Below are 12,877 nucleotides of genomic sequence, written 5' to 3' on the forward strand. Positions count from 1 at the left end.
CCAATTTGGGGTGTGACCAGAGTCACGGAACGAATTAAGTTCGTAAACCGAGGTTCCACTGTATTTGGTAAGTGAACAGAAGTTACATACAAAATAAAGTGTTGAGATTTGCTTGCTTGCTTGCTTATTTATTTATTTATTTGTCTAGGTCTGCCCAACTCTGAAATGGCTCTGGGTGGCTTCACAAAGTTGAAATACATAAAAACAACATCTGTATAAAACAGCAGCTGAGGGAACAATAAACCATTGTAATCGAAGGCCTGCGGGGGGGGGGAGGTTTTGAAAGATCACCCAAAGGCAGGCAAGGAGCCCATACAAGTCTCTGTGGGGATGCTGCTCCAGAAGGTAAATGCAGCAATGGAGAAAGCTCGGCTCCTGGGTCCTCCTAGATGACATTGCTTAATCAATGGGAACCAAAGCAAGCTGACTCTATTGGAGCACACAAGACAGGACAGGCAGACACAATGGGAGGCAGGTGGTCCCTCAAATAGCTAGACCCTATGCCAAGTAGGACCAAGCACCCACCACCACTCAGTCTCGTTAGGGCTGAGCCTGAGCCTATTCCTCCAGCCCCAATAGCCTCCAGGCAGTGGGACAAGACAACTATAAAAATTAATAATCCAGAATAATTGTAATTGTAACATATAAATCCAAGCTGCCAGAAAATCATGCCCCATATTTTACAAGATTATATATATAGCCAATAAACAGTAGTGCCACAGAAGATCTGAAGCGTTTTTAGTTTATTTTTTCATTAAGACAGGACAATGCATGAATGGTATAAATATTTGGAAAATGTATTTAAAAAATCTACATAGGTCTTCTACTGATGATGGTCTGGACATTTCAGCTGGCATATAACAATGTGACTCACTTTGTTCTAAGCAAATGACAAATTCCCTACTGTTTTCTAGATGCAAATCCTGGTTAGGGTCAGAATTCAAATGGACTTTGGTGCGACCAAGAGATCACTTTCATCCCTACATATCGCTATAACTTCTAAGATCAACATTGCTAGAAGCACATGTAACTTCCGGAAAAATTCTAAAAGTTTATAGGAAAAGTATTTTTATTTTGCTTGTGTTACATGTTAGCTGCTCAGAACATTTGGGATGTGGCATCTGTCATTTTTTTGGTCATATTTATTAAATTAATCATTGGAATTGCTTAAGATTTGAAAGAAATTAGGAGAATGTTAAGCTATGTTCAAACTATAAACATGTTATATTTTACTTATTTCTGACTTTAACTAAATGTCAGAAACTTTGATGATAACACATAGCATAGCATAGCATAACCTAAGCCAGAAACCATGGCTTTTCTGCCAGAGGGAAAAGAATATTTTACCCATCAAATATAGTTCTGAAGTCAAAATGAGTAAAGATGCATTAGTATTAAGGAGAAAGTCATTAATATGGTATGATCAGTTTTCATAAATACTATAGTTATACTACAATAAACTAAAAATAAACTTGAAAAGAGTTGTAAGTCAATTTAAGTGATATCTTATTCTGTAAAATATTAGAAATTACTTACTTGTAACAATCCCAGCCAAACCTAACACAAACTGGCTTTCATCAGAATCCATATCCTGACGTTTGTTATCTTCACTTAATGTGCGGACAAAACTCTCCATTGTTTGTCCAGCAATATTAAAAAACTTTACAGCTTGAGCCTAAAAATTCACAGGAAAAAATAACTATTTAATAAGCTTACAAGTTATTTATAAAAACACTAGCATTTCAAACAGTAACAATAAAATAAGTATAAAAGGAAGCATATACTAACACATTGTCCATTTTATAATGTACTGCCTGCTCTAGGACAGAGGTTTTCTAGTTACATAACTAGCAAATCCAGTAGGAAAAAGAACTGTTTGCATAACTAGGCATTTGGTATGTATAAACATTTTCAAACTAATAACCATATCTATAGCATTAACCAACATAACTCTTCAGTTCCTAAATCATAAATTTATATTCAACACAAACTTCAGTGTGTACTATACATGGCTTCATTGACACATTTTGAGATTTTGATCACTTATGTAATGGGTAAGAAATTCTAAAGGGGTAATTGTGTTAGTCTGTTGCTAGGAAAACAAATCTTGAACCAAGCAATCTAAGTTACTACAGTATAAATAACTTTGTATTATAATAAATTATTAAGTCTTTAAGACAGTCCAACCTCAAAGCTTAAAAACAATGTTATTTATTTATTTATTTATTTATTTATTTATTCAATTTATATAGCTGCCCATCTCAGACCAGTGACTTTGGGTGGCTAACAACAATAAAAACAGTCAATATTTAAAACAGTACAAAAAATTAAATATAAATATAAATGCAGCCAAGCCATTCACCATGTTTGTTAGGGATAACAGGAGCTGTATCTTAATACATCTGGAGAACACAAGCTGGGGAAAGCTGCTTTTAAATTCCATTACTTGTTTCTATTTAGTGGAAGGAAGGAAGGAATCAGGGACTTCCTGAAGTTGATGGAGAGCTGTTAGGAGCACTGATTTCTGGTTCTCCTTTTGTCCATGTTAACTGTACGAGGTCCTGGGAAAAGTGCTGCTGTGTGTCAGCTGGAGTGTTGGGAGAGTTTACACATATAGTATATACAGTCATGTTAGATCTTGTTTTTGCCTCAGAGCAGTTGTGTGATGATCTCCATATGGCGGGTATTATACACAGCTCTTTGCCATTGCCGAATCATTTCCTGGTCCAGATGAGATGAATGGCTATCTAGGACCTCTACAGGTTGGATCCATTAGGGTGTTCTATGCAAGTAACTCATGGATCTGGATGGTTTCCAGCAGGCATTCGGAGAATTTCCCAGCAATTTGGTATGTAGTTGCATTGATTGGTTACTTAGCCATCAGAAACAGAAGGCAACCCAGGGTCCCGAAGAGACTTTTTCTGTTTGTTGATTCCAGTTAGCTGCTTGGCTCATTGAGAAACCCAGGAAATGATGCACCAGAAGCAGCGTCAAGAGCATCAGTGGAAGAAAACAAAAAGTGAACCCAACTGAGCAGAGATATATGTCCAAGTTCAGGTCTGCACCACAGAGATACTACATTGGCAGAAAGTTGGACAACAGCTTTGTTATGCTTGCCAACACAGTTTTAGGGAGGAATGAGCAGAGATTTTCCACCTGGCCACTAAGGTAATTTTGCACAGTATTTTATTGACAAAGTTCCTCAGATCTGCCAAAATAGTGACTCTTCATGGGCAGGGTTGGATGTGGTAACTGGGATATGTTGCCAAATTAGCTGGGACTCTTTTTGACATGTAGTCTCTGAAGAAACACATAGCTCCTCTCCTGCAGGACTTCTGCCACCTGAGGCTAGATCCATGCCCCTCCTGACTCCTTTGGAGGGCAGATGGGGGAATGACTGGCTAGATCCAGGTTATCAATGCTCCTTTGTGAGAAGGGGTGATGCTGCAGCCTTGAAAAATACTGTGATATGCCCCCTCCTCAAGAGGCCCTCCTTGAATCTGGCCACATTTAACAACTACTGACCAGTCTTCAACCTTCCCTTTTTGTGGAAAGCTATTGAAAGGGTGGCGGCTAGTCAGTTAGTGTATCCTAGAAAAAGTGGATTCTGCATTCAGGCCAAAGCAGGGTACTGAAATGGCAACTGCAACAGCACCTTGTCCGCATTTGGATGAGGATAGGCATACTTGGTTATGTTAGATCTCTCAGTGGGCTTCAATGCTATCATTCATAGTATCGTTTTAGTCTGCCTCCAAGGGCAGAGGATTGGATGGAGTTTTATGGTGATTCTGCTTCATCAGCAGGTAGTTCCAGCTGAAGGTAACAAGAAGGCCAGCACTTCACTTGTGGGGTGCTGCAGAGTTTGGTCTTTCTCCCACATGAAGCTGCTGGGAGAGGTCATTCATCAATTCAGGAGACAGTATCAGTAGGATGATACTGTTATATACAGTATCTATATTACATATTACACATACACACGCACATATAGATATATAATATATATATCTAGTCCATAATGATGATGTTGAAATTTGGCCAAGTATCTGGAGGCTGTAGGGGTCTATATAGAATTCAGCACAGTGAAATTGAACCTAAGCAAGATGGATTTACTATTTCATTATTGGGATTCTCAGCCATCTCTAGTTTGTCTTGAAAGCGATGTCTAGTCCCCAAGAGAAGAGTTTTGAGTTGAGGGCTCTCCTGAACTTAGGGCTACTACTAGAAAATGAAGGCTGTGGCCAGAAGGACCTTTATCCAGCTTTGATATACCAGCTGTAACTCAACAAGAGTTAGAGGAACTTGCAATGGGAACTCATACCCCCACCAAAAGTCTCAACTACTATAATGTACTTTAAATGGGGCTCTCTTTGAGAACTACTCAGAAACAACAATTGGTACAAAATGTGGTAGCCTATCTACCAGCAAATGTTACTCATTGGGAACACATTACACCTGTGCTGTGAGCCCTGCATTGGTTGCCCATGGTTTTCTGGGTGCAGTTCAAAGTGCTGGGTTTGATCTATAAAGCCTTATACAGCTGGGAGCTAGGTACCTGCAGGATCATCTTCTCCATCCAGAATTGATCTGTCCAGTACTCTCATCCTAGAAGTTGGTTGTATCCCATTTTCATAAAAGGAGGGTGGGGGGCGGGTTCAGGCCAGATTTTTGTTGTTGCTGCTATTATAGCACCAGCCTTATAGAATAGCCTTCCCTTAGAAGCCTATTCATATCAGTATTCCTGAAGATGGTAAAGATAGAACTTTTCTGGATAGCATTTAGTAGTAATTAACAGGTTATCATTATTTATTTAATTAACGTAGTTCCATCTGTATCTGCTTAACATCCATTTTCTGCTTATTTCCTTTGGTGTCTGAGTATTTAACTAATAACATGTACAAAAATACAGATAATTCCTAAATATGTCTTCTAAATGCCTCCTTTTACTTACTTATTTAACATTAAGGACCAGCTTAAATTCTACCAATGCTGTTGGTTCAATTTGGACCAATATTTGGCCTCAAATGGCATAAAGCTACTATAATCTAGGTTCAGGAAAGTATTTAGCAAATATGTCATGTTTAACTGTAGTGTGTTAATTCCAACTAGACTGAGAAAAAGAGTTAGCTCTTTTTAGAATGATTTGAACAAGGCTGTCATTTATCCAAATGATTTAATCTCCCAAAAGTGGCTAAACTTACACTTCCCAGGATATTTTTAACTGCTTCTTCATTATTAGAAACACTCCACAATAATGTGCATACTGCAGCACCCATTTCTGTACAATATTCAGCTTGTTGTAATAATTGTTGCTTTGCATCGTTCAATTGCTGTCGAATACTTAATTTTTCCTGAAAGTAATCAAAATATGAAGAGGTGACCAGTACTGAAGGACATAACATTCAGGCAGTTCTAATATTTCTCAAGAAGTTGCAAAAACGTCTTAGCAAATTTTAAATAGTTTTGTGTGCTGTTAAGCATGGCTGCTGAGAACTTTGAATGTTTCCATACTGCATGTTACAAAAAGAATATAAGAAGCAAACTAGACATGATCATAGTAACCAAGTTTATTGCATCAGACATAGTAACCAGGTTTAGTGTATAAGACAGAAAATATAAGTTTCTTAACTAAATAGGCAGCATAGGTGATGGAACTGAATGCTCTTTTCTATTTTTTGTGTTGCCCAACATTTTGTTTTCTTCAGATTACTACATCTGGATTGTAAAAGTTCAGACACCTACTAAATAGTAAATGGCAGCAAAGTGATATCTTCACTACTATCTAATAGTCATCTAGATTTTTGCAGTCCAGATCTAGTAATGCTAATTTATCCAATCCAAGTCTCACCTGAAAAGCAAGCTAGGCAAGGAAACAAAAATCTTAAGTGACAGAAGACAGGAAATAGTTCAACTCTCTTCACCTGTAAGTACTTTTAAATAATAAAAATAGATTTCCACCACCCTACATGAACCCAGCAGGCATGCAGATAAATCAATTATCATATCCAGTTAGGATACAAAAAATAAAACAAAGGCAATATACTAAAATGAGACTTATAGTTTGGATCTTTTATGACATCTAAAGAAAGGCAATGTAAACTTGAAATTCATTATTCTGTTTGTGATTACTTCAAAATTTATTTTATATAGCTGTACTGTGTCTGTTGTTTTACATATGGAGAAGCCTTCAATATGTATATCAGCAATTCTTCAACTTCTTTCCACAGTTTATACATCACTACTACAAAAAAGTTAACAGAAAAAGGAAAAAAGGTTTTGCTCTCTTTGTAAGTGACTTAAGCCAAGGATTTTTTTTTCCTGCATCAATGCATTGTCTTCCTAGAGAAATGGGCAGTCTTGTCTCTGATATCACTATTTTGGGAAGATTCAATAAAGAACGGTCAATTTATTCTGTTTGATTCACATGCAAAAGGTAAGTATGCAAGAACATCTGAGAACTTCTGACATTTTAGATCACTCTTTCCCATTGGCCATGCTACCTGGAAATAATTAAATTTGTAGATCAACATATCCAAAGGCATTAGGTTGATGAAGGCTGTTATAACTATAGGCAGTAGTATCTTGTGGAAAAGGAATAAAGTATAACATTGATATTTGGTGTCTGTCACCTTTTTCAAATTGGGTTCAACTGGACTTACTTAGAAATACATGTACATAGGATTTGCATCTTAAGTCTACAACCTCTATACAACAAGAGAAGACAGAACAATAATGCTACAAAAAAAGGTATCTTATCTAGTTCAAGAAATTATCTAGTAGAATTACCTTTAGTTGTATATTACATATTAATGTTCCCTAATAGAAGAAATCTTTGAATAATTATTTGATTGTCATGATAATCCGGCAATAATAAGCATATTTCAGCTTATTAAAAGAGCAATCCTATGAGCTAGCAAAATGTTACCACATATTGTTTCACATAGTATTACCCTATTCATGTCTATTCAGACATATATTCTGATTTCTAAAAGGCATCATTCTCAAGAAAACAAATACAGAATTGCAGAGTAAAAGTCTAATTAAGACTGAACTCTTAACCTTATTTGCCAAGAGCCAATGTAGTATAGCGATTAATGTATTGGTCTAGGACAAAGGAGACCCGTGTTCAAGTCCACCATCAGCCATGAAAACTCTCTGGCTGAGATTGGGCCAGTCATTCTCAACCCCACCAACCCTGTTGCCATTTTATGGATAAAAGGGAAAGCACATAAGCCACATTAAGCTCCTAGAGGAGAGGTAAATTTAATGGTGCTTTTAAAAATATATATATATGAACTGCGTAATGAATGAAAATCCTCCTTTACCTTTCTCTCTCTCACACAATCTGTTTGGGCTGCTTCCAAGCGAGCTTTATAGTGTTCACAATCCATTCTCAATTGTTCCAATTCATTACCTTTCTTTTCTACAACTAAAAATGGAGGACCACAAGCAAAATAATGCAAAACAAATCAAGTCATTCAAAATACTACCACTTAAACAGCAACGAAACAGCACATCGTAATAAATATCTAGAAGAAAGTGACAAATGTGGTGAAAAGCTTGAAGATCAAATCCTTCAAGGACAGGTTGAAGAAGTTTGGTATGTTTAGCCTTAAGAGATGACAGTAAGGCAATATGACAGACATCTTGAAATATTTGAAGACCAATCATATATAGGACAAAGCGATTTTATTTTCTTGTTGTGAATATCATTTAAACGAATAAGCTCAACTTATAAAAAAGGACATTTTTCTTAACCTTTAGTAAGAACTCAATTTGTATAAGCTTTTTGACTAAGAAACAGTCTACCTGATAATGTAATGGATCTTAGAGATTTTCAAGCCTTGACTGAAAAGTCACCTATTCAGTATGCAGCAGATACCCTGTATGTATATACATCTGCTAAATAAATAAACAAAAACCGAAGGTAGACCTCTATTTCACTGGTTTTCAACCTTTCATTTTCTTACATCTCACCCACTGCTCTGCTACAAAAACCTTAGTTCTATTAAAAAAAAGTGGAAAAGCAAAGAACTGGAACCTTAAGTTTTTCTTAATATGCTCTCAAACACAAAGAATAGCACCAGGAAAATAACAGCTGACAGGTCCTGTGAGAACAGGATAACCAGAGCCCAGCACAAGTTCCAGACTGTTACCAGCCTGAACTCATAATGTCATCATATTTGACTCAGATGGCCAGCAGGCAATCATGTCTCTTCCTCTTTCTCTCAGAAACAGCAAGAATATGAAAAACAGTAGCACTGGGCCTAAAGTGATTGGATCAGTTATGATCAAGAGTGAGGCAGAAGAAACAATTCTACAGCTCCCCTTTAAATTAAAGTTTTAAGGGCTTTATCTCTGTATTATGTTGATTGCTTCCACATGTCACCAATGGAAAACATAATACAAGTTGTAAAGCTAGAATTTTAGTTTGTCATAAAAAAAAAAAGATAATTTAGTAGGGAGCAAAGAAGCAGCAGGAATATTCTTAATACTCTTCCTATCTGCCATTTCTCCATTCCAAATGATTTCCATTTTTCAACTTGATATGAAGTAGGAGACTATTGGGCAAGAAAAGTGTCATCCCATTATCTCACATTACTTCACTTCTGCACCTTGATTTTTTTTTTTGGAAGAAAAAAGGTAGGGCCCTTAAGTGTGAGTTACACATTTTCATATTTAAATATCTATACTGTATTCCTGCCTTGAGTTCCTAAACAAAAGGCAGAATATAACCTAACAAATAATATTAACAATTGTCTTGCTTTCAAAGAATATTCAATGCTATTCTATGAATTAACTGTGGTTAATACAGGAAAACTTACTTGTTTCAAGGGCATCCAGTTTCTGAAAGCTTTCTAAGATATCATTATTCAATACTTTGGGTAGAATGTCATGCAATTGCATTACTTCAGTTGTCAACCTTTCCAAAGCTTTCTTTTTGACCATAACAAATTCAGCTTCTATCTCAGTTTTCTGCAACAGAACAAAAATCTTTTTCCTCTCCTTCATTTTTCTCTCTGCTATTCAACACATTACTTTAACAACAAACACAATTTTCTCTTTGTTATTCCATTTGGGGCTATGTTAAACCATAGTTTCTATATATTGTTTCGGTTTATAAACTTCAGAAGTATTAAATTACAGCATATAAAAGAACAAATGAAAGATAAGAATTATACCATTAGGTAAAAAAGGACATTGAGAAATCAACATAACATCCTTGCATAAATTCCGTATAGGCAGGTTAACTGTAGCATATATATTTATTTTAGCTAGAAAGAAGCATTCATCTAATGAGAAACCTACTATACAGGATACAGTGCTGAAGTATGAGTTAGCTTTACATATATAAACCTAAGGCTAATTGCTCCCTGTTCCTCTTCTAGCTACAAGGAAAAGACTGACAACTTTAACTTCCGTTTTCAATTAACTGCAATTTAACATTACATTCATGCTCTAGTTTTCCTTAACTATAACTTACTGAAAACAAACCAACTTAATAAACTACATTTGTAACTTAATTATTTCAATAAACAATAGTTAAGAAACCAATTAATTATCTTCTAAGCTGTCATTCATTAAAAACAGTGAAAAAGTTACTGATTATCTTTGTGATGGGGCCAAAATGTGTTCACTATAGCTGTATATATACAGTGGTGCAAAAAAGTATTTAGTCAGCCACCAATTGTGCAAGTTCTCCCACTTAAAAAGATGAGAGAGGCCTGTAATTTTCATCATAGGTATACCTCAACTATGAGAGACAAAATGGGGGGGGGGAAATCCAGAAAATCACATTGTCTGATTTTTAAAGAATTTATTTGCAAATCGTGGTAGAAAATAAGTATTTGGTCAATATCAAAAGTTCATCTCAATACTTTGTTTTATATCCTTTGTTGGCAATGACAGAGGTCAAACGTTTTCTGTAAGTCTTCACAAGGTTTTCACACTGTTGCTGGTATTTTGGCCCATTCCTCTATGCAGATCTCCTCTAGAGCAGTGATGTTTTGGGGCTGTCACTGGGCAACACGGACTTTCAACTCCCTCCAAAGGTTTTCCATGGGGTTGAGATCTGGAGACTGGCTAGGCCACTCCAGGACCTTGAAATGCTTCTTACGAAGCCACTCCTTCGTTGCCCGGGTGGTGTGTTTGGGATCATTGTCATGCTGAAAGACCCAGCCACGTTTCATCTTCAATGCCCTTGCTGATGGAAGGAGGTGTTCACTCAAAATCTCACGATACATGGCCCCATTCATTCTTTCCTTTACACGGATCAGTCGTCCTGGTCCCTTTGCAGAAAAACAGCCCCAAAGCATGATGTTTCCACCCCCATGCTTCACAGTAGGTATGGTGTTCTTTGGATGCAACTCAGCATTGTCTCTCCTCCAAACACAATGAGTTGAGTTTAGACCAAAACATTCTACTTTGGTTTCATCTGACCATATGACATTCTCCCAATCCTCTTCTGGATCATCCAAATGCTCTCTAGCAAACTTCAGACAGGCCTGGACATGTACTGGCTTAAGCAGGGGGACACGTCTGGCACTGCAGGATTTGAGTCCCTGGCAGCGTAGTGTGTTACTGATGGTAGCCTTTGTTACTTTGGTCCCAGCTCTCTGCAGGTCATTCACTAGGTCCCCCATGTGGTTCTGGGATTTTTGCTCACCATTCTTGTGATCATTTTGACCCCACAGGGTGAGATCTTACGTGGAGCCCCAGATCAAGGGAGATCATCAGTGGTCTTGTATGTCTTCCATTTTCTAATTATTGCTCCCACAGTTGATTTCTTCACACCAAGCTGCTTGCCTATTGCAGATTCAGTCTTCCCAGCCTGGTGCAGGTCTACAATTTTGTTTCTGGTGTCCTTCAACAGCTCTTTGGTCTTGGCCATAGTGGAGTTTGGAGTGTGACTGTTTGAGGTTATGGACAGGTGTCTTTTATACTGATAACAAGGTCAAACAGGTGCCATTACTACAGGTAACGAGTGGAGGACAGAGGAGCCTCTTAAAGAAGTATTTACAGGTCTGTGAGAGCCAGACATCTTGCTTGTTTGTAGGTGACCAAATACTTATTTTCCACCATGATTTGCAAATAAATTCTTTAAAAATCAGACAATGTGATTTTCTGGATGCCCCCCCCCCATTTTGTCTCTCATAGTTGAGGTATACCTATGATGAAAATTACAGGCCTCTCTCATCTTTTTAAGTGGGAGAACTTGCACAATTGGTGGCTGACTAAATACTTTTTTGCCCCACTGTAAATGCAGCCACAGCAACCTACCATACAAGCACTCATCTTCCATGTAGGAAATGTAGGGAACTGTGAAACAGCTAGATCTACCATAAAAATGTGTCTGGTACATTCCTGTTACATTTCAGAAAATTGTATATTATTGGTATTGAAAAATGGTGTAATAAATTATTTTACATACCACCCTAGGTATTTTTATTTGAAATGCTCTTTAATAAATTTCTAAGCAGACACGCTTAAAACTATATCCTTAAAATACACATCAGTTAATGCAAAATCATTCTTAAGTGCCTCAGGAGTCAACAATTATATCGGCTGACTAAATTAACCTGAGTTCGCACAACGCACGGTCCTGTCAATAACCACCTTAGGGTCTTGTGAGAACTCACGGTGTATCCATATTCATGCGGGATGCCCGCCTCTGAATGCAGAGAAATTGAAGAGAGAGAAACGCGCCTCACGGCCGGTTCCTTGGAGGCAGGAGCCCAGTTTTTATTACCGCCTAAATCTGCTGATTCGGGGGGGAAGAAACACTGCTTCCCCCCTGCCGCCTCCCCCTAACTGAAGGGAAAAGGCTAATTTCGAGCGTAGGATCGAGAACCTCGCGGGGAAAATAAGGGCATTGCCTTCCACTACCTGCTGTCCGTCTCCTGAGCGGCCCGGGCTGCCTGCGCTCCCGCGCTTCATCCCAGCAGACGAGGGGCAGAGAACGCCCTCTCTTTTCAGCCTCGCTCCGCAGCCACGTGACACTCATCTTGTGGCGGGGGAACTCTCGAAAGTCTCTGGGCATTATAACCCTTTTGCTGCTCTATATTCTTGTCTCGATGGTAGAAAGTCAGACTCCTGCGTTGGAAGTTGGAATTGGTAACCCTACAGTAAAGCTTTACTCCTGATCACCGATTTGGTTCGGTCTCGGTCTCCTAGTTTTGGAGAGGTGATAACTAAATGTAACCCCGTGAGAACATGTCAAGCTCAATGTGTAACTATATTTTTCTTTGCTGAAACCAGCATCTTTTAAGGTAATACAGACCTTTCAAATTAGGCGTGTTTCAGCTATGTTGAACCGTCATTCCCTCCAAAAATGAAGCTAAAAGAATAACACTTTGAAGGCAGCAGTGTAATCCCCTATCAAAAAGCACATTGTTAACTAAAGGAGTTTAGTTATATACAGGGTCATAAAAAACCCTGTATATACCACCAGTTTCACAGTTCTGCAATGTAACTACATCTTAGTGTTACAGGCTGAGTTTGCACAAAACAGCATAAAGTAACACTCTGGCTAAGTTTGCACAATATGCTCAGCTCAGTGCTGTTGGCTACTTGTGGTTCAATTGTGCAAACCCAGTAGTTAAAGAGTCAGTAGGCTCAGCCCTCTGATAGACAAAGGGCTCATCCACATAGCTGCTTTGCTGTGCTTTCCTCCTATCTCAGAGCTGCGAGGGGATCACATTGGCCCTAATCATAGCACCCCACAATGAGTCTGGAACTGGGTGTGCTACTCTCCACCCATCTCTGCTGCGTGGCACTGTAAAGTTAGTGATAGGTGGTTTCTGTAGCTGAAATTCTAATCTCATGCAACATCAACTGCAGGAAAAGCTGCCATCAGCCACCACACAGAATGCGGGTCAGT

General features: G+C 38.1%; 1 protein-coding gene across 2 annotated transcripts in view; it reads right to left on the reverse strand.

Annotated features, from left to right (window-relative positions):
* The window catches only part of HSF2BP (heat shock transcription factor 2 binding protein), a 124,102-nt gene that overhangs the window by 68,675 nt on the left and 42,550 nt on the right, over positions 1-12,877 (reverse strand). Inside the window, exons 1-4 of one of the 2 annotated variants that reach the window (XM_007437926.2) lie at positions 8,823-9,126; positions 7,323-7,426; positions 5,199-5,348; positions 1,537-1,675 (exon numbers count right to left, since the gene is read on the reverse strand). In XM_007437926.2, coding sequence (XP_007437988.2) covers positions 1,537-1,675; positions 5,199-5,348; positions 7,323-7,426; positions 8,823-9,009 — 580 coding nt within the window. In that variant the 5' untranslated portion in view covers positions 9,010-9,126. Of the gene's footprint in view, positions 1-1,536; positions 1,676-5,198; positions 5,349-7,322; positions 7,427-8,822; positions 9,127-12,877 lie in introns of those variants that run through there. The other variant, XM_088144714.1, reaches the window with a different exon arrangement.

Source organism: Python bivittatus, unplaced genomic scaffold (genome assembly GCF_059951505.1).
Source record: "Python bivittatus isolate LINGU-HERP-01145 unplaced genomic scaffold, Pbiv_v1 ctg000350_np1212, whole genome shotgun sequence".
In the NCBI taxonomy this organism is placed as follows: domain Eukaryota; kingdom Metazoa; phylum Chordata; class Lepidosauria; order Squamata; family Pythonidae; genus Python; species Python bivittatus.